General features: G+C 45.5%; 2 protein-coding genes across 2 annotated transcripts; one reads left to right on the top strand and one right to left on the bottom strand.

Moving 5' to 3' along the window:
• Positions 1-21: 21 nt before the first annotated feature.
• vps52 (VPS52 subunit of GARP complex) lies at positions 22-17,396 on the top strand. The gene is made up of 20 exons (XM_080000651.1): positions 22-140; positions 745-826; positions 1,128-1,180; positions 1,299-1,374; positions 1,625-1,692; positions 1,800-1,975; positions 2,121-2,271; positions 2,763-2,863; positions 3,125-3,257; positions 3,788-3,843; positions 4,017-4,152; positions 4,666-4,821; positions 5,063-5,181; positions 7,457-7,580; positions 9,081-9,176; positions 10,330-10,437; positions 12,727-12,792; positions 14,293-14,404; positions 15,990-16,108; positions 16,728-17,396. The coding sequence occupies exons 1-20, from the start codon at positions 63-65 to the stop codon at positions 16,872-16,874; spliced, it is 2,157 nt and encodes a 718-aa protein (XP_079856777.1). The 5' UTR covers positions 22-62; the 3' UTR covers positions 16,875-17,396.
• A 140-nt stretch (positions 17,397-17,536) lies between these two features.
• On the bottom strand, positions 17,537-24,234 carry igldcp (Ig-like domain-containing protein). Its single transcript, XM_080013607.1, has 7 exons — positions 24,205-24,234; positions 23,050-23,099; positions 22,447-22,827; positions 22,161-22,251; positions 21,891-22,069; positions 20,605-20,646; positions 17,537-18,179 (listed from the first exon to the last, which is right to left on the bottom strand). Exons 1-7 carry the CDS (start codon positions 24,216-24,218, stop codon positions 18,094-18,096), a joined length of 843 nt encoding a protein of 280 aa, XP_079869733.1. The 5' UTR covers positions 24,219-24,234; the 3' UTR covers positions 17,537-18,093.
• Between the last annotated feature and the right edge of the window lie 1,016 nt (positions 24,235-25,250).

The raw sequence follows: 25,250 nt of genomic DNA on the forward strand, positions 1-25,250 counted from the left end.
TCCCCACGCCGTGTTTCCAGGGGACGGTTAGGGGAACACTCGGTGTGTAGTTTTCCGCAGCGATGGCGGACGGGGCTGTCTCCGGTGTAAACACGGCGGCCGGCGCCACGGAGAACGCCATGGCGTATTTACAGGACGAGGTACCCTCTCTCTCGCCGCCGCACACCCCAAACCAACGGCCCCGCCGGCGCCCTCTTCCCCCCCATCCCCCTGTCGGAGGGCGTCGCCTCTCCGGGCCCGGTCCCTTCCCGCTCCGCGCGGACCCGTGAACCGCCGCGGGGAGGTCGAGCTCCGGGGCTCGAACCGGTTCCAGCCGAATTTCCTGCTTGGTTTGTGGGGGAGGGGGAAGTGGAGTTCTGTGTCGGGGGTCGGGGGTGACCATTCACGTTATTGAATTCGCAGGACGTTCGTTAGAGGACGTCCGACGACGCCCGTTTTGGATCCCGGTCTCACCGCAGTAAGGGCTGCGGGGCCCCGGCAATGAGGGTCGCACAGTTGCTCCGGGCAACCGGGCTTTTGGCCAACGCCCACCCCTGATGTGGATCAAATGAAGGGGCCTTGTTCAAGGAGATCCTCATTTCAATCACTTGTTTGCATGAGACCTCAAAATATACAAGGTTTGATTGGTGTAATGTTTATGTTGGGAGGCCATTTTGTGTGTGTGTGTGTGTGTGTGTGTGTGTGTGTGTGTGTGTGTGTGTGTGTGTGTGTGTGTGTGTGTGTGTGCGCGCGCGCGCGGTGTAGCAAATGGAGGGAGACGTCCCAAACCTCAACCTGGCCGACCTGGACCTCACCACCGACGAGTTCATCCTGGATGAAGTTGACAGTGAGTCACCAAACACGTCTTTTGTCTGACTTGTAATAAGTCGTTAATAAGATAACGAGGACGGGATGGAGGGAAGGTTTTCCCGAGCAGCGGTGCGGAGCCTTGGGGTCTGGATTCAAACACAACCGGGGTTCACACCCAGTCCTCAAAGTGTCCGAATGACCTTTCCCGCTCAGTGGTCGGGCGTGAACCCGCCAGCCGTTTGACCATTTAGAAAGGCGGGTCAAACACCACCTGACGTAGCGTGTTGACGCGGTGCTGGCAAACCGTTGCGGAGACGATCTCTCTTTGTCCGTTCCAGTTCACATCCAGGCCAACCTGGAGGACGACCTGGTGAAGGAGGCTCTGAAAACGGTAAGGCGGCCGCCGTGGGGGTCTGCAGACACACCCGGGGCCCGGGTCAGAGACGAAAGCCACCCAAAAACTAGACCTCCGAGCACGCTCTCCCCCCCCCCCTCCCCTCCCCGTTCAGGGTGTGGACCTGAGGCAGTATTCCAAGCAGGTGGAGGTGGAGCTCCAAAGGATTGAACAGGCCTCCATCAAGGACTGTATCCTCGCCGCGCTAAAGATTTACCGACTGTTTTTTCAACCGAGACCCAGGAGTGGTGTTCCGCGGCCCGTGGGGGTGACGCTGCCGGCGTCCAAAAACCCTGCTCCGCCTTCTTTAGGGAAACGGGAAGTAGCGGTGGTGGCCGTAGATATTTATGCCGGGTTTGATACTCTGAGGATCTGAAATGCTTTAGATTTGCAAACGGACCACGCCCCCCACGGCTGTTTCCCTGAGCCTGGCTCCACCAGACATCAAGGAGAGCCAGAACATCGCTCTGCTGCACAACCAGATCACGGCCTGCGACTCCATCCTGGAGGTGAGTCTTGAGGGCGGGGCTCCTCCTCCTCCGTCACGAGAAGAAAAGCCTCGCCCGCGGTCCCGGGCCTCGCCCTGAACATCGACTGATCATTTCCTCCACCCCAGCGTATGGAGGGCATGCTGAGCGGCTTCCAGAGCGACCTGTCCTCCATCAGCAGCGAGATCCAGACGTTGCAGCAGCAATCGGTCAGCATGAACGTCCGGCTGAAGAACCGCCAGGCAGTCAGGAGCCACTTGAGCCAGCTGGTGGATGAGCTGGTGGTGCCGGGGGCCATGATCAGGTAGGGATGAGCCGTTGGTGCTGATCAGACGCAGTCCCCGACGCTCTGTAGAAATGAGCGAGACAAAGGGTGATCTGCGCTGACGCTGCATTTCAGCTGAGTGGAGCGGTGATTTCCTCCCTCCCTGTCTCCCTCCCTCCCCCAGCACCATCCTGGACAGCCCGGTGATGGAGCAGGACTTCCTGGAGCAGCTCCACGAGCTCAACAACAAGATCAACATGGCCAAGGAGCTGAGCTTCAGGGAGACGCTGGCCTGCGGAGACATCCAGGACATCGTGGACCGCCTCAAGATCAAGGTGCAGCACAGACTCGTTTTGGGTTTTTAGCGGTTTGTGCTTCATGGAGTGTTGCGGCTCGTCTAGCGGAGGCCACGCTGTCACATAGGGAACACTTTTAGCAGAAATAGCAAGTTTTGTGTGTGTGTGTGTGTGTGTGTGTGTGTGTGTGTGTGTGTGTGTGTGTGTGTGTGTGTGTGTGTGTGTGTGTGTGTGTGTGTGTGTGTATAGTACAGTGTGTACAGTGTGTGTACAGTATCTCCTTCAAGCACGCTGTTTAGGTTGCTAAATGTGTGTGTGTGTGTGTGTGTGTGTGTGTGTGTGTGTGTGTGAATCAAACTTGATGTATATCAGAGGGATACAGTATATCTCCTTCAAGCACGCTGTTTAGGTTGCTAAATGTGTGTGTGTGTGTGTGTGTGTGTGTGTGTGTGTGTGTGTGTGTGTGTGTGTGTGTGTGTGTGTGTGTGTGTGTGTGTGTGTGTGTGTGTGCCTGCGCCTGCGCCTGCCAGGCTGTGTCTAAGATTCGGGAGTTCATCCTCCAGAAGATCTACTCCTTCAGAAAGCCCATGACCAACTACCAGATCCCCCAGAACACGCTGCTCAAGTACAGGTCGGCCGCTCCACACTGTCTCGCAGATTGCCGCTTTTAAATTCGGACTTCAACCGTAAAGGTGGTTTAATAGTGGATAAACCGATGTCTATTTGGGAAAAGATGGTAGAGCCATGACTATGCCCCAAGTGTATAGCGTTGTTGTTGTTGTTGTTGTTGTTGTTGTTGTTGTTGCAGTAAGCAGCTGTGGCCACCAGGGGGAGCAGCTCCTCAGATCGCACTGTTCAGCTCCTAAAATGAGTGGGTTTGTGCGTGTCGCAGGTTCTTCTACCAGTTCCTCCTCGCCAACGAGAGGTCGGTTGCCAAGGAGATCCGTGACGAGTACGTGGACACCATGAGTAAAATCTACTACAGCTACTTCAAGTCGTACAGCAGCAGGCTGCTCAAAGTGCAGGTCGGTCAAAAAGCCAAAATTGAACATGAGATTGTCATGTTGGAGGGAAAATAAATGAAGTAGTAAATGTACTAAGTGTTCTTACTAGTAAAATCAAATAATAATAAAAAAAACAATAAAAAATATTTTTTAAGTCATTTCATATGAATTTAAACAATGAGACACACAATGCCTTTATTTCATAAATGTGTGCAAAAAATATGCTAAATATAAACAATTTAACAAAATAAGCTAAATGATTATTATTATAATAATAATAATTATTATTAATAATAATAATAATAATAATAATAATAATAATGATGATGATGATGTAATCGGTCATGTCTAGATCATGGATAATAACACACGTGAGGGCATTTTTGCAGCTTTAATAATGGTAATATTAATAAGGATATGAGCCAGGCTGTCACTGTGTTTGGTTTGAACGTGGTGTTGTCTCTTTGTACATTAGATCATTTTCTGCTTGAATAAAAACAAATATGAATAAATAAAACAACTGTAAATAAATAAAGTGCTTGTGTCCTCAGTACGAGGAGGTGGCCGACAAGGACGACCTGATGGGAGTGGAGGACACGGCCAAGAAAGATATCCTTGTGTGTGTGTGTGTGTGTGTGTGTGTGTGTGTGTGTGTGTGTGTGTGTGTGTGTGTGTGTGTGTGTGTGTGTGTGTGTGTGTGTGTGTGTGTGTGTGTGTGTGTGTGTGTGTGTGTGTGCGCGCGCGCGCGCGCGCGCAGTGTGTACTCCTTGACCCCCACCCAGGCTTCTTCTCCAAGCCGTCCCTGAGGAGCAGGAACACCATCTTCACGCTCGGCCAGCGGGGGATGGTGCTGACTGCTGCCGAGCTGGAGGGGCCCATCCTGGTCCCCCACACGGCGCAGAGGGGCGAGAGCCGGGTGAGGTGGGGGCCCGGGGGCGGAGGGGCGGGGTCACGGGGGTCACTGCAGACTGGAGAACGGGAGGAGCCTCCGGTTCCTGGACCGGGAACCGTGTCAGTAACTGGCTGTGGCCAACAGGGGGAGCGCCACCCAGCAGGGGGAGCGCCACCCAGCAGGGGGAGCGCCACCCAGCAGGGGGAGCGCCACCCAGCAGGGGGAGCGCCACCCAGCAGGGGGAGCGCCACCCAGCAGGGGGAGCGCCACCCAGCAGGGGGAGCGCCACCCAGCAGGGGGAGCGCCACCCTTGTGGAGGCTGTTCTGTCCCCCATCTTTCAACTGAATTGGACTTTATTTGAGGTTTTTAGATGGCGTTCTTCTCTTTAAAGCCCTCTCTCCCTCACTCTTTAACTCTCTCGCTTCTCTCGCTCTCCCCCCACCGCCCCCCCCCCCCCCCCCCCCCCTCCCATTAACACTCTCTCCTCTCCCTCTCGCCCCCGCCTCCTTTCTCTTGGTCTCTCTCTCTCCCCCCAGTACCCCTACGAGACGCTGTTCCGCAGCCAGCACTACGCCCTGCTGGACAACGGCTGCAGGGAGTTCCTCTTCCTGGCCGACTTCTTCATGGTGACGGGGAACTCAGCGCTGGAGCTGTTCAGCAGCATCATGGGCAAGACGCTCAGCAGCTTCCTGGTCAGAGCCAGGGAGGAGGGAGGGAGGGGGGAGGGGGGAGGTAGATATAAATAACAGAACAATAAAATATAAAAAAAGATAAAAATTGCAATGTCTGGAAAATATGTAAAATATACAATAAACTTTACAGTGAACCTCCTGTCTCCCTCCTCCTGTCTCCCACCTCCTCCTGTCTCCCACCTCCTCCTGTCTCCCTCCTCCTCCTGTCTCCCACCTCCCGCTGCCCCCCCCCTTCCTGTAGAAGAGTATGTCCACCTATGTGTGTGACTGCTACGACAGCATCGCTGTCTTCCTCTGCATCCACATCATCCTGCGCTTCAGGAACATCACCACCAAGAGGAGCATCCCTGCCCTGGACAAGTCAGTCATTGATGATGGATGGATGGATGGATGGATGGACTGACTGAGGTTGCTGAGGAGCTGTGTTTGTTGGACACTGAAGGTTATTTGAACTCTGAGCTTCATTGGAAATAGAAACACTCAGCGACCTGCTGAGAGCTGTCCTCACAAAGGTTCTGGAATACCTGTGCTTGAACAGTTCTTGAAAACAAAACGTTAGCATTTTTCCAAAGATGGCAATGAGATGAATAATAAATGTATTTATATATATATATATATATATATATATATATATATATATATATATATATATATATATATATATATATATATATATATATATATATATATATATACACACACACACACACAGCGGGGCAAAAAAGTATTTAGTCAGCCACCAATTGTGCAAGTTCTCCCACTTAAAAAGATGAGAGAGGCCTGTTATTTTCACGATAGGTTCACTTCAACTATGAGAGACAGAATGGGGGGAAAGAATCCAGGAAATCACATTGTAGGATTTTTAATGAATTAATTGGTAAATTCCTTGGTAAAATAAGTATTTGGTCACCTACAAACAAGCAAGATTTCTGGCTTTCACAGACCTGTAACATTTTCTTCAAGAGGCTCCTCTGTCCTCCACTCGTTACCTGTATTAATGGAACCTGTTTGAACTCGTTATCAGTATAAAAGACACCTGTCCACAACCTCAAACAGTCACACTCCAAACTCCACTATGGCCAAGACCAAAGAGCTGTCAAAGGACACCAGAAACAAAATTGTAGACCTGCACCAGGCTGGGAAGACTGAATCTGCAATAGGTAAGCAGCTTGTTGTGAAGAAATCAACTGTGGGAGCAATTATTAGAAAATGGAAGACATACAAGACCACTGATAATCTCCCTCGATCTGGGGCTCAACGCAAGATCTCAACCCGTGGGGTCAAAATGATCACAAGAACGGTGAGCAAACATCCCAGAACCACACGGGGGGACCTAGTGAATGACCTGCAGAGAGCTGGGACCAAAGTAACAAAGGCTTCCATCAGTAACACACTACGCCGCCAGGGACTCAAATCCTGCAGTGCCAGACGTGTCCCCCTGCTTAAGCCAGTACATGTCCAGGCCCGTCTGAAGTTTGCTAGAGAGCATTTGGATGATCCAGAAGAGGATTGGGAGAATGTCATACGGTCAGATGAAACCAAAATAGAACTTTTTGGTAAAATCTCAACTTGTCGTGTTTGGAGGAGAAAGAAAGCTGAGTTGCATCCAAAGAACACCATACCTACTGTGAAGCATGGGGGTGGAAACATCATGCTTTGGGGCTGTTTTTCTGCAAAGGGACCAGGACGACTGATCCGTGTAAAGGAAAGTATGAATGGGGCCATGTATCGTGAGATTTTGAGTGAAAACCTCCTTCCATCAGCAAGGGCATTGAAGATGTAACGTGGCTGGGTCTTTCAGCATGACAATGATCCCAAACACACCGCCCGGGCAACGAAGGAGTGGCTTCGTAAGAAGCATTTCAAGGTCCTGGAGTGACCTAGCCAGTCTCCAGATCTCAACCCCATAGAAAATCTTTGGAGGGAGTTGAAAGTCCGTGTTGCCCAGCGACAGCCCCAAAACGTCACTGCTCTAGAGGAATGGGCCAAAATACCAGCAACAGTGTGTGAAAACCTTGTGAAGACTTACAGAAAACGTTTGACCTCTGTCATTGCAAACAAAGGGTATATAACAAAGTATTGAGATGAACTTTTGTTATTGACCAAATACTTATTGTCCACCATAATTTGCAAATAAATTCTTTAAAAATCAGACAATGTGATTTTTCTGGATTTTTTTTCTCATTATGTCTCTCATAGTGGAAGTGAACCTATGATGAAAATAACAGGCCTCTCTCATCTTTTTAAGTGGGAGAACTTGCACAATTGGTGGCTGACTAAATACTTTTTTCCCCCACTGTATGTATGAAAGTATGTATATGTATGTGACAAATAAAAATCTTGAATCTTGAATCTTGAGATCCTGACCAATAACCAGCCCTAGTTTTATGGTTACTGGTACTAGTTACGAGTCGTAGTATACTATACTACTACTTCTATATTTCTACTAATACTACTTCGACTATGACTACTACTACAAATAATAATAAAACACAAGCATTGAATTAAAACTGTAATTGAATTATGTTTGTATGAGCCACTTGGAAACAAGTATGTGTGTGTGTGTGTGTGTGTGTGTGTGTGTGTGTGTGTGTGTGTGTGTGTGTGTGTGTGTGTGTGTGTGTGTGCGCGTCAGGTACTGGGAGGCAGTGCTGGAGTTGTTGTGGCCGAGGTTTGAGCTGATCCTGGAGCTGAACATCCAGAGCATCAGAAACACTGACCCCCAGAGGCTGGGAGTGCTGGACACAAGACCACACTACGTAGGAACACACACACACAACCCCACCACATAGGAACACACACACAACCCCACCACGTAGGAACACACACAACCCCACCACGTAGGAACACACACAACCCCACCACATAGGAACACACACACAACCCCACCACCTCCTTATTTTATTTAGATTAGCTCTCCTTTTTTTTCTCTAAGTATAGGAACACACACAACCCCACCACGTAGGAACACACACAACCCCACCACGTAGGAACACACACAATCCCACCACGTAGGAACACACACAACCCCACCACGTAGGAACACACACACAACCCCACCACGTAGGAACACACACAACCCCACCACGTTGGAACACACACACACACACACACACACACACACACACAACCCCACCACGTAGGAACACACACACACACACACACAACCCCACCACGTAGGAACACACACATACAACCCCACCACGTAGGAACACACACACACACACACACACACACACACACACAACCCCACCACGTGGGAACACACACAACCCCACCACGTAGGAACACACACACACACACACACACACACAACCCCACCACGTAGGAACACACAACCCCACCATGTTGGAACACACACACACACACACACACACACAACCCCAACACGTGGGAACACACACAACCCCACCACGTAGGAACACACACACACACACACACACACACACACACACACACAACCCCACCACGTTGGAACACACAACCCCACCATGTTGGAACACACACACACACACACACACACACACACAACCCCACCACGTGGGAACACACACAACCCCACCACGTAGGAACACACACACACACACACACACACACACAACCCCACCACGTAGGAACACACAACCCCACCATGTTGGAACACACACACACACACACAACCCCACCACGTAGGAACACACACACACACACACACACACACACACAACCCCACCACGTGGGAACACACACAACCCCACCACGTAGGAACACACACACACACACACACACACACAACCCCACCACGTGGGAACACACACAACCCCACCACGTAGGAACACACACACACACACACACACACACACACACACACACACACACACACAACCCCACCACGTAGGAACACACACACACACACACACACACACACACACACACACACACACACACACACACACACACACACAACCCCACCACGTAGGAACACACAACCCCACCATGTTGGAACACACACACACACACACACAACCCCACCACGTGGGAACACACACAACCCCACCACGTAGGAACACACACACACACACACACACACACACACACACACACACACACACACACAACCCCACCACGTAGGAACACACACACAAGGTGTTGTCTAGCGTCCTTTAAAAAGCAGATGAGCTGTCATGATTTCTATTAAAACTGTTGTTGAAACCAGGAGATGCTTGTAAAACATTCCCAACTTTAATATACAACGTGTGCGTGTGTGCGTGCGCTCTCAGATCACCCGTCGCTACGCAGAGTTCTCCTCCGCCATCGTCAGCATCAACCAGACGTTCCCCAACGAGAGGACCAACACCCTGCTAGGACAGCTGCAGGTAACACACACACACACACGCCTCCAGAGCACGTTCTCCGTGAGAACAAACTGGAGTCAGCGTGTCCCGGAAGCTTTCAATTCCAGTGAAATATGATCTGTGTTTATTGAGCTTAAAAACAACTGATAAGCAGCATATAGAGAGAATGACATCACCAAGGCATGTAGATGTAGAATATTTTATATTGAATATTCAAAATAAAATAAGTCCCTTCAGCAAACGTCATTTAAAAAATAAATACAAACACACAAATAAATAAGGAAATAAATAAATAGATTAATACATAAATAGATAGTTAGACGTCGGCTTTGGGTCGGAACTTAAATATCCCTAGAAAACACCAAACTATGGGACGCATGCGTCCAACGATGCGTCATCTGTCCGCCTCTCCTCAGAGTCGTAGACGCCACGGCTCCGTCTCCGTGGTTACCGTGCTTACAAGTGCCAGCTGTCCGCCAGGGAGGGGGCGGGGCTTGGCTTTAAATCCACTGACGTGATTGGTCGGAGGGGAAGCTTTCAGGTCGGCTTTAGATCGTCCAAACGGATTGGCTTCCCGTTGCAAATTACCAAGCGCGGAGCTGATTGATCCACCAGCGCTGATTCTAATTGTGCCGAGAAGGAATCACTTTCCCCGGACGTCGTGACCGGGGCGATTTAAATAGGAATAAAAACGACAGCCGCCGGACGACAGGGAACGCCGGCTCACGCACGTCAGCGTCTCGGTGACGTTTCGCACGCCGCTCCCCGGTGGTGACATGGAGAACTACGCCGCCGCCGGCTGCCTCCACACCTCCACCCCGGCAGCTTGGGTTTCCGGCTCCTCAAGCGCCGGCTATCACCGCGGACGCATGTCCCGAGACGCCCTGCATGCGTGCCAAAAATGTTCAATCGGAAAGGTCAACAAAAAATCTGAAAAAAATTAAATTTTGCAAAATATAATCAGCAGAGTCGTCGTTGTAGTTCATTATACGACAAGACATTGTTTAGTTTTCTTCTTTTATCCTTCCAGTTGCAACGAAGCCTAAAAAAAATGCTTTTCAATCTCCAACAAGTGAAATGTGGAAGGTGCCGAGCTTTAAGCGGCGGTGAGCGGGGGTGGTGGCAGGCGGCCTCGTCCTCCGCCCCCTGGCCTTAACGCAGTACGCCTCCTCAGGTGGAGGTGGAGAACTTTGTCCTGAAGATGGCGGCAGAGTTTCCCTCCAGGCGAGACCAGCTCATCTTCCTCATCAACAACTACGACATGATGCTCAGCGTGCTCATGGCGAGTACAGCAGGTTTACAGGCTTAGAGGTTTACAGGTTTACAGGTTAACAGGTTCACATAATTAGAGGCTTACAGGTTTACAGGTTCACAGGTTTACAGGTTTACAGAATTAGAGGTTTAAAGGTTAACAGAATTGTAGGTTTACAGGTTCACAGGTTTACAGGCTTAGAGATTTACAGGGTTACAGGTTTACAGGTTTACAGGTTTGCAGGTTTACAGAACTAGAGGTTTCCAATTTTAGAGGTTTACAGGTTTAGAGGTTTACAGGCTTACCGGTTTATAGGCTTACAGGCTTAGAGATTTAGAGGTTTACGGGTTTACAGGCTTACAGGTTTACCGGCTTAGAGGTTTACAGGCTTACAGGCTTACAGGTTTACAGGCTTAGAGGTTTACAGGCTTAGAGGTTTACAGGCTTAGAGGTTTACAGGTTAACAGGTTTACATAATTAGAGGCTTACAGGTTCACTGGTTTACAGATTTACAGAATTAGAGGTTTCGAGGTTAACAGAATTGTAGGTTTACAGGTTTACAGGGTTAGAGGTTTACAGGGTTAGAGGTTTACAGGTTTACAGGGTTAGAGGTTTACGGGGTTAGAGGTTTACAGGTTTGCAGGTTTACAGAACTAGAGGTTTCCAATTTTAGAGGTTTACAGGTTTACAGGCTTAGAGTTTTACAGGTTTCCATTTTAGAGGTTTACAGGTTTACAGGTTCACAGGCTTACAGGCTTAGAGGTTTACAGGTTTACAGGTTTGCAGGTTTACAGAATTAGAGGCTTACAGGCTTACAGGCTCACAGGCTTACAGGCTTAGAGGTTTACAGGTTCACAGGTTTACAGGCTTAGAGGTTTACATAATTAGAGGTTTAGAGGTTAACAGAATTTGAGGTTTCCAGGTTTACAGGTTTGCAGGTTTAGAGGTTTACATTTTTAGAGGTTTACATTTTTTGAGGTTTCAATTTTTAGAGGTTTACAGGTTTACTGAATTAGAGGTTTCCATTTTAGAGGCTTACAGGTTTACAGGCTTAGAGGTGTACAGGGTTAGAGGTTTACAGGTTTACAGGCTTAGAGGTTTACACAATTAGAGGTTTCCATTTTTCAAGGTTTCAAGGTTTACAGGTTTGCAGGTTTACAGGCTTAGAGGTTTACAGGGTTAGAGGCTTACAGGTTTACAGGTTTGCAAGTTTACATAATTAGAGGTTTCCAATTTTAGAGGTTTACAGGTTCACAGGTTTGCAGGTTTACAGGTTTACGGGTTTAGAGGTTTACAAGTTTACAGGCTTGGAGGTTTACAGGTTTACATAATTATAGGTTTCCATTTTTAGAGGTTTACAGGTTTACAGAATTTGAGGTTTCCATTTTTAGAGGTTAACAGGTTCACAGGTTTAGAGGCTGACAGGTTTACAGGTTTACGGGTTTACAGGTTTACATAATTATTGGTTCCTATTTTTAGAGGTTTACATGTTTACAGAACTAGAGGTTTCCATTTTTTTTAGATTTACAGGTTTACGGGTGTAGAGATTTACAGGTGTAGAGGTTTACGGGTGTAGAGATTTACAGGTGTAGAGGTTTACAGGTTTAGAGGTTGACCTTCTCCAGGAGGGTATTACAAATTATTCCTTAGAGCCCGGCGTGTCGCAGTGTTATACTGTCTATATATATATATATATACTGTATATTGCATCATTTAACCTGTGTGTTTATGTACTGTATATATAAATATATACATGTGTATATATGTATATATGTGTGTGTGTGTGTGTGTGTATTTATGTACTGTATATATAAATATATACATGTGTATATATATCTGTATTTATGTGTGTGTGTGTGTGTGTGTGTATATATTGTGTATATATATATATATATTTGTGTATATATATACATGTGTTTGTGTGTGTGTGTGTGTGTGTGTGTGTGTGTGTGTGTGTGTGTGTGTGTGTGTGTGTGTAAACAGTATATGTATATACTGTGTGTGTGTGTGTATACTTCGTATATCATATACATCTGTGTGTGTGTATATATATGTGTGTGTGTGTGTGTGTGTGTGTGTGTGTGTGTGTGTGTGTGTGTGTGTGTGTGTGTGTGTGTGTATGTGTATATACTGTGTGTGTGTGTGTGTGTGTGTGTATGTGTATATACTGTGTGTGTGTGTGTGTGTGTGTGTGTGTGTATGTGTATATACTGTGTGTGTGTGTGTGTGTGTGTGTGTGTGTGTGTGTGTTAGTATAAACTTGCATAAGTCCTGGGTATAAACAGTCATATTTTTGTATTTTTTGCCTCCATCCTGCAGGAGAGAGCTGCGGACGACAGCAAGGAGGTGGAAGGATTCCAGCAGCTGCTCCTGGCCAGGACGCAGGTGAGATAAGATGAAGTTGTTATAATAATAATAATAAATATAGCTGCAGGCAGCGATAGAGCTTGGAGCAGTTTAGTTGCTTGGGTGCGTTTTACACTTCCGGGTTCTACGAAACACAGCACCATTTTCCGAGTTTGCTTGAACGCAGCGCGGGCTCCCCCCCCTCTCTGTCGTCTCCCGGCTGCTCGTCTGGCGGAGCAGCCACTTTGTCGCCCGCGCAGGGCGACCCTCCTGTCCCCAAAGCAGGCGTCCGTGCCTGCCAAGCAGAGCTGCTCCTTGTCATAACTGGGTGTGTTGTCTGCGGAAGTAGAGCTGCTCTCTCAGTCACCGGCGGCCGTTTGGTGCCGTGGCGAGCGCCCAATCTATCTGCTCACTTCTTTTACTCTGGTCACATTTTCAATCGGTTTCGTCTCCACAAAACACGAAAAACGTCGTGGTATTTCAAGGATTCAAGAGGTTTATTCTTCACATACATATACATACTTTCATACATATATGCAGTGAAATGTAATGCAACGCACCCGGTGATTACACACAATACGTCCTGGACAGAACACAGTAGCTACCTAAGAAAATTTCTTTCTACTAGACCAACTAACTGATTCCTAAAACGTAATACAGTAGGTTGAATACTTATAGAATAAAGTAAAAATATATTGAATAAAATAAAATAACATAAAATAAAATGGAATAGATAAAGGGAATAGACTTATGTATATGGGATAGGCAATTATGTATATATGGATTTGTGCATTAAAGTGGCATGTGAATAAAGTCCGACGCCTCGCTGGCTCTTGAACGCATCACCCAGCCGCACGTTTCAGGATTTGTGGAGGGGACGCGTTGAGGAATTTTAAGGATTGTTTTTCATTCATCCGGCAAAGTAACGTGGAGCGGGGATTTTAAAATATCAAACATCTGCCAGGTAAGAAGTCATACAAATACACACACATACAGATGCTACGGAACGGAACGGGTGCAGCCGGACACTTAGAGCCACCAGTTCAAACGACTCCATTGTAAAGGCCTACTCCATGTAGAGCCTTCTAAACAAGCACGAGGACCTTGAAATCTCGCTCAGCTGTTCCCCGGGCGGGAAGGCGACATCATGGCGACGGTGCTCACGTGACTTTTACAACTTCAGTCAGGATCTGGAATCACCCCTTGTTTTTTTTTTTTTTGTTGTTTTTTTTACCAAAGGGTCCAACTTCAAGTATTTCTGTCTTTTCCTCATTTTCCGAAGTGGTTGGGTTTTGATGGGGAATCTCCAAGTCGTTCACATGTTACAAGATCTTTGCCCGGGAGGAAAAAAAACAGAAAAGTATTAAATATGCGGTGGGGCGGCGTCGTGAGCAGTTGGTGGCAGGCGCCCCTGCCTGCCCTGTCGCAGCCTTCTTATTCAGATTAGATGGAGCAGCGATGGAAAGTAACTGAGTACTCGTACGTGAGGACTGTTCAACTCTAGGTGTTTATACATGAACGCTTGCGGCCCCCCTGCAGGAGTTCATCGAGGAGATCCTGTCCCCTCCCTTCGGGGGGATGATTTCCTTTGTGAAGGAGGCCGAGGTCCTGATGGAGAAAGGGGTGTTGGAGCGTCTGAAGAACGATGAAGGTGAGGGGAGGAGGACCAACGCAAATGTATAAATGTGGCAGCTCCTCCTGCCGTCCGCCCCCCGTGTGGCGTTTTTAAGGGGCCGACACAGATGTTGCAAACACACCGGGTTATTGTAGAGAGTGGACTAGGTGGAACAAGCCAGAAGCAGGTGGACACATGTCATGACGGGCTCTCCCCATGTGTGTGTGGGGTGGTGGGTCATTTACCTGTTGCTCGTCGATTGCTCTAACAAGCAATTGGCGTACAGCCACCCTGATCCCAGGCCTAATTACCTCGACCCAAGATGGGTGGAGCTGCTCAAACCACACCACAGCACAATTCATTTATTAATAAAAAACACCCACCGTTAGGGCTTTCACAACGATGTTGAAGTACTGGCATTTTATTTTATTATAGATGTTATCTTATAGCTACAATTTTAATCTCTATTTTTTCAGAAAGTTACCAAAATGCAAACAAAATATATAAATACAAAATACAAACATGTAGTAGACAGCTCTGGTACTATAGTGTCGATTGTTAGGATGTCAAATATTTAAAAAATAATCCATTCAAAAAGTGTAAATCTGAAATGTAAAAATCCGAAATTAAAGGTGTTACTGATTAACATACAGCAGAAGCTATTTTACATATTCAAATCAATCATGAATGAATTTCTATAAATCCACTATAGTTCATACCACCATAGTTACTGGATCACAGTTTTGTTTTCATGTATTTTTTTTCGAATAAACCAATTTTTAAAAAATGTGCATAAATATTATAAAGGACGGATGATAAAAATGATTTATTTTGAGAGGAGAGAGAGCAGTAGGACACGGGCCTACCTGGTCACACCTGCATTCCTAAGCCGCTCCAGCTGATAGGAGGCTAAAAATATCTACTGTAGAGTACAGACTTTTCATACATAATACAGGTTACATTGACATTCTTTGCTCAGTTACCAAAATAAACCCCCCCAAACACCTTTTGCAGTTGGAACAGGGATGACTGAAGCCGTGAGACCAAAGTGTTGGCTCGGTCAGGTGGTTCATCTAAAGTATCTAAACAAACTGAATATTGAATATACACATTGCTACACCTGGACACATTCACTTTGTCGGCATCGACTGGCTTAACAATGAGTGGTTTCTATTACGCAGAAAAGGTAGAAATCGTGCGGGTTTTGGTTTTGGGTTTCATTTCTCAGTTTGGGAGCCGCAGCATCAGTGACTCATCGCTGTGGTGGTTTTGAACTTGTTGGCCGACAGAAGTGTTCATCGTCAAACCCTGGAACCTCATGAAATGGTTTCCTCAACCTATTCTCAGTGAAAGGGTGTGCTGGATCGTCCACTGGCGGGTGGTGGTAGTGGCCTCATAGGAATTTAAGCTGTTTAGGAATTGAGACCATATCAGGACGAGTGTTGCTACGGTAACAAACAGTGAAAGCTGCAGTGAAAAGGGAATATTATTAAAACAGAAGTAGTTATCAGTGCTGCAGAAGAACTGTGGGAAAATCACATTTTATAATATCAGTGGTCTCTAAGGATAATGGTTATTTAGGTATGTTTTGTGTATTCACATTCCCAAACTTCTCCCTCAGCTCACATCACACAGCTGGTCCGTGGTTTCTCCAGCACCTGGAAGCAGTCTGTGGAGGCCATGAGCCAAGACGTCATGAGGTCCTTCACCAACTTCAAGAACGGGACCTCCATCATACAGGTAGTGACCGGCGTCCTTACAGGTGTCCAAGAAGTAGAGACCGGCGTCCTTACAAGCAGAGACAGTATCCTAGAAGTAGAGACCAGTGTCAAAGAAGTAGGGACAGGCGTCCTTACAAGTAGAGACCAGTCTCCAGGAAGTAGAGACCGGCGTCCTTACAAGCAGAGACAGTATCCTAGAAGTAGAGACCAGTGTCAAAGAAGTAGGGACAGGCGTCCTTACAAGTAGAGACCAGTCTCCAGGAAGTAGAGACCGGCGTCCTTACAAGCAGAGACAGTATCCTAGAAGTAGAGACCAGTGTCAAAGAAGTAGGGACAGGCGTCCTTAGACAAGTATCCAAAAAGTAGAGGCTGGCATCCTTACAGGTAGAGACTGGTGTCCAAGAAGTAGAGACCGGTGTCCAAGAAGTAGAGACCGGCATCCTTACAAGTAGAGACCAGTTTCCTAGAAGAAGAGACCAGTGTCCGAGAAGTAGAGGCTGGCATCCTTACAAATAAAGACCAGTGTCCTAGAAGTAGAGGCTGGCATCCTTACAAGGAGAGACCGGCGTCCTTACAGCTAGAGACCGGCGTCTTAGCAGATGTGTAGTATGGTTAAGCTCCACCTCCTTCCGTTACAGGGCGCGCTCACCCAGCTGATCCAGTACTACCATGGCTTCCACAAGGTCCTCAACCAGCCCACCTTCCGCAGCCTGACGGTGCGCTCCGAGCTCATCAATCTGCACCACCTCATGGTGGAGGTGAAGAAGCATAAGCCCAACTTCTAACGGGAAGTTCTTCCACCGGGAGCGTGCCGCCTGGTTTGAACGCTCCATAAATACAATAGGACGGAATGTTGCCTTTTTTCCTGGGATTTAGGAAAAATAATTCCAGAATTCCACTCGTGAGTTAATGTTGAATTCAAATAGAAAACAATGGATTTGGGTGGCCTGGAAGGGAAAACCTTTTTCTTTCTTGTTTTACTTTTATTATTTATATACGTCTCATCCGCCATGGAACGTTGACGGGGACGCTGCAGATTCTCAGGCGGTGACTCACGTCAAAATAATATAACAAATTACGAAAAGACAAATCGCTAGGATTCAAATTGTGTCGCCTCCTTTTGGCTTCGACCTCGTGTGACAGGTTGATGAATCTGGTGGCGGCTGCAGTAGCTGCAGTCATTTTTTTCACATGAATCGTGGGGACGTCATGTCACATATCTGCAATGTTGCGCTTTGGTTTCCTGCTCCAATCAGTAAAAATGTGTACGTTTAAAAAAATAAAATAAAAAAGGGAAATAAACATTTCTTGTGACACAAGATAATTCTCGGCAACATTCTATGAAATAAGTTCCAGTCCAGTTTTTCTTCTGTGCCACTTTATTCAACTCACTTACACACGTCACTATGTACATACAAATAAATATCATTCTGTCTTTTCCAGTGGCACAACCTTCATACTTTGTCATTAAACCGTCATAGTACGTCTTATAAGGACCGTGCTGCTGTCAAACTGACTTTTAAACAGTCTCCTTATCGCCACGTTTGACGTCACCGACTGGCGTCCTGGCGGTGGCTCGCCTCTAACTCCCCGCAGACAACCACGGGAGCACAGGTGTTTTTGTCCAAGTGGCTTTTGCCCTATTTTATATTTATTCATTGCGTCTGAGGAGATGTTCACGCTGACCCTGTTGTAGTCACCATGAAGACAGTTCCCTTCGCTCTGAGAAACCTGAGGCCTTCGCTGGCGGCTCGGCCACTAGTTCCGACCGCTAAACGGGCTAAAAGTCATTTTGACACCAGTGTGGTCCCGAAAAATCTGATTGTTGAGAATGTTGTGCAGAATGGAGAAGATGACGCGCATGCAACAGAAACTGATTAAATACACAGGAGGGGGTCCTTCGCCGCCGCACCGTGCCGAGGGTCACCCCGAATGAGGGGAACGGTGCGGGTGCATCCGACGGGCCGGACGGAGCAGAGAAGGCGGGGCCGGGGGGGGTCGTCCTCAGAGGACGGTCCGTCTCCAGGCGCAGGCGAGCAGGGACGACAGGACGAGTGCAGGGGACCACGTGGAGGTCCCACCTGAGGAGGCTTGAGAGGAAGAGGCAGTCTCTTTAGAAGGTTCCCACCCGGACGCTCCGTCAGGGGTTCAATGTGAGGTGATGGAGTCAAAGAGCAAAAGACAGGTTTCTTTTTGTTTTTGTTTTTAGATGACCTAGATTTCTCTTGAGATACGTGTACTGTTATTTTACAGGAACTGGCAGATCATTTTCTGGAAGGGCTCAAAGTTTTGGCCTTTTTAATACAATATTACATTTAGATTACATTTCATTTAGTCATTGATCAGACGCTTTTATCCAAAGCGACTTACAATTGTTCAAACAGCGACGGACGCAGCCATCAGGAGCAATTAGGGGTTAAGTGTCTTGCTCAAGGACACTACAGCATGCTAGCAGGAGGAGCCTGGGATCCAACCAGCAACCTTTACATCACTAGACCACCAGCTCTACCGCCTGAGCTACCATCCCCTTAATACAATATGTGTAAATGTATCTAAATATGTAATAATAATTATAATAATAATACTAATAATAATGGCAACAATAATAATAACGCTAATAATAATAATAACACTAATAATAATACTAATAATAACACTAATAATAATACTAATAATAACACTAATAATAATACTAATAATAACACTAATAATAATAACACAAATAATAATAATACTAATAATAACACAAATAATAATAACACAAATAATAACAACACTAATAATAATAATAACACAAATAATAATAACACTAATAATAACACAAATAATAATAACACAAATAATAATAACACTAATAATAACACTAATAATAATACTAATAATAATAACACTAATAATAATAACACTGATAATAATAATACTAATAATAACACAAATAATAATAATAACACAATAATAATAATACTAATAGTAATAACACTAATAATAACACTAATAATAATAACACAAATAATAATAACACTAATAATAATAATAACACAAATAATAATAACACTAATAATAACACAAATAATAATAACTCTAATAATAATAACAATAATACTAATAATAATAACACTAATAATAAGAAATAATAACACTAATAATAATAACACTAATAATAATAAACACAAATAATAATAATAACACCAATAATAATAACACTAATAATAATACTAATAATAATAACACAAATAATAATAATAACACAAATAATTATAATAACACTAATAATAATAACACTAATAATAATAACACGTATAATAATACTAATAACAATAACACAAATAATAATAATAACGCTAATAATAACACTAATAATAATAACACAAATAATAATAACACTAATAATAATACCACTAATAATAATAATAATAATTACAATAATAATAATGACAACAATAATAATAACACAAATAATAATAATAACCCTAATAATAATAATAATAATAATAACACTAATAATAACACTTATAATAATGATGATGATAATAATAACACTAATAATAATAATAATAATAATAACACAAATAATAACACTAATAATAATGATGATAATAATAATAATAGCACTAATAATAATAATAATAATAATAACACTAATAATAATGATGATAATAATAATAATAGCACTAATAATAATAACACTAATAATAATAATAATAATAATAACACTAATAATAATAATAATAATAGCACTAATAATAATAACACTAATAATAATAATAATAATAATAATAACACTAATAATAATAATAATAATAACAATAATAAGTGTGGTCATTTTCTCGTGGCCAGCTGACGTCTGGGGTGCACAAACCCTTCAGATGTTTAGTGAAATGCACAGGAAAATAGCATTGCATCATTTGGCTGTAGCACCGGAAAGATGAAAACCACGTTTTTAATCATTTCTATTAGTCCTGGAATTTACAGAGTCCGACGCTGTGGCATCATGTTGCTTCTCCCAAAACGTGGAGGTTTTCCCCTCCGAACAGATTAGGATTGATTTGTCCCCAGTCCCTCTATACTGAACCTAGTGGAGGGGTGGGCCGCCTGGTTTGGAGGCAATTCCAAATCAAATTCAGAAATGTTTGTGTTATTCACAGCAGAATTACTTTATTGTTATTAGTCAAGATTCAAGAGGTTTATTTTTCACATACTCATACATACGTTCATACATATATGCGGTGAAATGTCTTTGCCACGCACCCGGAGATTATGCACAATAAGTTCTAAAAATACTAAAGTGTGTTAAATTGTTTATGTCCGTGATTGTAAGAAGTCAGATTTATATTATTATTACGATGATTATTATTATTACTATGATTATTGTTATTATTGTTATTATTGCTGCTATCATTATTATTATTATTATTATTATTATTATTATTATTAATATTTGTATTATTATTGTTCTTATTATTACTATGATTATTACTGTTATTGTCTATAACAGTGTGATGACAACCTGCTTACCTGGTGTTCTCTCCTTCACCTGGAACAGTTTGGAGCCGGACTCTGCAGAACAAGCAGATGTAGTTGATTGAATAACAAGTGGAGAGCTCCACCTCAGATCAGTCACTCCAGGTGCCGTGGGACTGAAAACAGGAGCCAGGGTGGGGATGGAGGTGGACGTCCCACCTCCACCCTGGCTGGAGGTGGGACGTCCAGTTCCACCCAAACCGCCCATCCTGCGACAGTCGCGGTTGTACGTAGTAGGTGAGGTGCAGCGCCCCTGGTGGTGTGACGTAGCAGCTGTACCGTGCATCCAATACCGGAGCCAAGCTGCAGACAGGATGGTGCGGGCTCCCGTCCCGGGGGCCGCTCAGCTGCCATATGTACTACCTAGTATGCAGGTATGTACTACCTAGTATGCATTATGTACTACCTAGTATACAGTATGTACTACCTAGTATGCAGGTATTTACTACCTAGTATGCAGTATGTACTACCTAGTATGCAGTATGTACTACCTAGTATACAGTATGTACTACCTAGTATGCAGGTATTTACTACCTAGTATGCAGTATGTACTACCTAGTAAACAGTATGTGCTACCTAGTATACAGGTATGTACTACCTAGTATGCTGGTATGTACTACCTAGTATGCTGGTATGTACTACCTAGTATGCATTATGTACTACCTAGTATACAGTATGTACTACCTAGTATGCTGGTATGTACTACCTAGTATGCTGGTATGTACTACCTAGTATGCATTATGTACTACCTAGTATACAGTATGTACTACCTAGTATGCAGGTATTTACTACCTAGTATGCAGTATGTACTACCTAGTAAACAGTATGTGCTACCTAGTATACAGGTATGTACTACCTAGTATGCTGGTATGTACTACCTAGTATGCATTATGTACTACCTAGTATACAGTATGTACTACCTAGTATGCAGGTATGTACTACCTAGTATGCATTATGTACTACCTAGTATACAGTATGTACTACCTAGTATGCAGGTATTTACTACCTAGAATGCAGTATGTACTACCTAGTAAACAGTATGTGCTACCTAGTATGCAGGTATGTACTACCTAGTATGCAGGTATGCACTACCTCGTATACAGTATGTGCTACCTAGTATACAGTATGTGCCACCTTGTATACAGTATATACTACCTAGTATGCAGTATGTATTGGCTAGTATGCAGTCTGTATTGGCTAGTATGCAGTCTGTACTACCTAGTATACAGTATGTACTAGCTAGTATGCAGTACTACCTGGGTGGAATTTGGGGGCCTTACCCTGCACAGTGAGGAGCACGGTGCTGACCGCCAGGCCATGCTCGTCCAGGACTTTGTAGTAGCCGCTGTCGGAGGCCGTGACGCCCTTGAGCGTCAGCCGCTCCCGCTCCGGGTCTTTCTCCACCCGCCGGGAGCCGGCGACGCCCCGCCGCCACAGGTCGGACCACGCGGTGCTGTTCCTGAGGGGGCGGGGAAGGTGGAGCGGGGTTAGGAGGCGGGCCGGAAACCGCCCGGAGGAGGTCGACGGGGAAGGCGTTGGCGCCGCCTCACCTGCCGTAGAACACCACCGTCATGGACCGGAGCGTGCGGAGGTCGAGGACCAGGTCCTCGCCGGGACCACGGGATTGGGTGGACTTATGGTCTGGAGGCGGAAATGGGAGCGGGTCAACGCTAGTATCCAAGTGACAGCATCCTGACTACACTGCCCCGTGAGGTGCAATGGCAGGGCGTCCGCAACAAAGCCTTTTATTTTCCCCAAATATATATACCCAGAAACCAGCCTATGAGAGGGAGAGCGGGGCGAAGCCGGGTGTATTATGGGATGCTCAGGGCTGACCGTGGACGGAGAGACGAACGCTCCGGATGAAGACCCTCCTCTTCATGGGGGCCCCGCCCACCAGCATGTAGCTCTGGTAGAGGCCCGCGTCCCGGATCTGGACGTCGCTCAGCACCAGGGAGCAGTCCCCCGCCGCCAGCCGCTCCCCGGGGACCTCCGCCCGGCCCCGGAACTCCTCCGCCTGCCACAGCAGCGCCCCCTGCTGCTCCATCACCGTGGCCAGGGGGGTCTCCCACTGCACGTGGAACTCCGCCGGGGGCGGAGGAGGAGACGGCGGGCGGAGGCGGGGCCCCCAGCGGCAGGGGAGCACCGCCTGACTCCCCACCGGGCAGGACACCCACATCGGGATGGAGGCGGTCGGAAGAGAGGAGGAGGAGGAGACTACGGGAGGAGGAGGAGGAGGAGGAGGAGGATAAATAACAGAAATATCTGAGCTTTTTGTCAATTTCAACAATCTGCCAAAAGCCAACATGATATATTTATGACTTTTCAATTCTCCAAATCAATGAGTTCATAATGTTGTTTTGAACCAAGATTCACCTCCAGACAAAAGAGTCAAAACATTTAAAAAGCAGCAGAAATGCTGAGTGAAAGGCTGCTCACCCACTGAGCCCAGCGCCAGGAAGCAGCCAACCAGCCAGCTGGGACAGCAACTTTATGAACAACAACATGGTTAACGACAACTTTATCAACAGAAACTTTATTAACAACAACTTTATGAACAACAACTTTATGAACAACAACTTTGTTAACAACAATATTAACAGCAACATTATTAACAACAACTTTATTAACAACAACTTTATTAACAACAACTTTATTAACAACAACTGTATTAATGACAACATTATTAACAACAACTGTATTAATGACAACATTATTAACAACAACTGTAATAACAGCAACATTATTAACAACAACTTTATTAACAACAACTTTATTAACAACAACATTATTAATGACAACTTTATTGACAACAACTGTATTAACAGCATCACTTCCAGAGCGACGCTGCAGAACCTGGTGAAGCAGTGAAAGGCTTCATCAGCTTAGAAACATTATGAAATAACATGGAATGTTCATATTTCATTATTATTACTGCAGCCACAACATGTTCATCTCATGTATTTGGTGGCCTGGTATTTCTATTTATGTATTTGAGCAGAGTAGCGCTCTGGAGGGTGGAGGGAGGAGGCGGCTCTAAGTTTCGTTTCTCTGGCTTGGCCTCATGAAGTGAAAGTAGAGTTGTTTAGGAGCCTGCGAATCCAGCAGCTTCAATGAGGACGTCGTAATAATATAATAATAATAATAATCACTATTATAATATAATGTAGTCATTTATAAAGTAATGTACTGAATATAAATTTATTTATTATATACATATAATATGTTATTTATTTATTTATTATATATAGATTGTAATGAATATATATTAATAATAAATCATTATAATGAATATATATTATTATGAATATTATGAATATATTATTATATTATAAAAAATATACTATTATATATATATAGTTTTTATAATGCATAATAACTGTATAGTTATTTAGAATGCATAATAACTGTATAGTTATTTAGAATGCATAATAACTGTATAGTTATTTAGAATGCATAATAACTGTATAGTTATTTAGAATGCATAATAACTATAGTTATTTAGAATGCATAATAATTGTAATGTGTAGTTATTCATCATGCATCATGATGAATATATCGTTCATTTTAATCTGTTATAGTAAAGTTTCTTACCGTTGTGTGTCCATGTTGGTGCTGCTCTGCTTCACATCGTCTGCAGTCTGGAAGCCCCTCCTCCCTCTGCCTCCTCCCTCTGCCTCCTCCCTCTGCCTCCTCCCTCTGCCTCCTGCCTCTGCCTCCTGCCTCTGCCTCCTCCCTCTGCCTCCTGCCTCTGCCTCCTCCCTCTGCCTCCTCCCTCTGCCTCCTGCCTCTGCCTCCTCCCTCTGCCTCCTCCCTCTGCCTCCTCCCTCTGCCTCCTCCCTCTGCCTCCTCCCTCTGCCTCCTGCCTCTGCCTCCTCCCTCTGCCTCCTCCCTCTGCCTCCTGCCTCTGCCTCCTCCCTCTGCCTCCTCCCTCTGCCTCCTGCCTCTGCCTCCTCCCTCTGCCTCCTCCCTCTGCCTCCTCCCTCTGCCTCCTGCCTCTGCCTCCTCCCTCTGCCTCCTCCCTCTGCCTCCTGCCTCTGCCTCCTCCCTCTGCCTCCTCCCTCTGCCTCCTCCCTCTGCCTCCTGCCTCTGCCTCCTCCCTCTGCCTCCTCCCTCTGCCTCCTCCCTCTGCCTCCTCCCTCTGCCTCCTGCCTCCTTCAGATAGAATATTCTGCCACTGTAGTCTGCAGCCTAACTGATGCTGCGTGACAGGAGGGTGAACCCAGGTGGAGAAGTGGTTTCTGTCATTTGAACAGACATCAGTCGTTATTCAGATAGAACTTACCTCTGGTTACCGCCATTGCCCAATCTGAATTGAGCATTCCCCAGAGCCATGTAATAAACCAACTGATTCAAATGTTGCTCGTATTTTTGGGAGTATCTCGACAGTTATTATATTTCTTTTGACTTTTACTTTGACCAGAAAAGTATACTTTTACTCCAATACATTTCCCCTGAACACGTTTTGTCCACAGGCTGGTTTGTCACGGAGACCTGGCAACCCTTGGGAGCCTGTGTTACTGTATGATTGTTTTTTGCAGTATCGCTAGTGAACCAGCCCAGGTTGGTCCCCGAGAGCAACGACTTCAGCCGCCTGTTGGGGAGCGGCGCCCACGGCGACGGCCTCCTCCAGCGGGGAT

Source organism: Zeus faber (assembly GCF_960531495.2).
Source record: "Zeus faber genome assembly, chromosome: 1".
NCBI classification, from domain to species: domain Eukaryota; kingdom Metazoa; phylum Chordata; class Actinopteri; order Zeiformes; family Zeidae; genus Zeus; species Zeus faber.

What these genes read in the sequence shown, in the direction of transcription:
- vps52 (XM_080000651.1), top strand. Translation starts at nt 63, where the DNA reads ATGGCGGACGGGGCTGTCTCCGGTGTAAACACGGCGGCCGGCGCCACG. An exon ending in CCCTGCTAGGACAGCTGCAG is followed by an intron (nt 9,177 to 10,329) that starts GTAACACACACA and finishes ACGCCTCCTCAG; the next exon opens with GTGGAGGTGGAGAACTTTGT. An exon ending in GCGTCTGAAGAACGATGAAG is followed by an intron (nt 14,405 to 15,989) that starts GTGAGGGGAGGA and finishes CTTCTCCCTCAG; the next exon opens with CTCACATCACACAGCTGGTC.
- igldcp (XM_080013607.1), bottom strand. An exon ending in CCTGGCGCTGGGCTCAGTGG is followed by an intron (nt 22,828 to 23,049) that starts GTGAGCAGCCTT and finishes CTCCTCCCGTAG; the next exon opens with TCTCCTCCTCCTCCTCTCTT. An exon ending in GGTGAAGGAGAGAACACCAG is followed by an intron (nt 18,180 to 20,604) that starts GTAAGCAGGTTG and finishes CTTCCTCTCAAG; the next exon opens with CCTCCTCAGGTGGGACCTCC.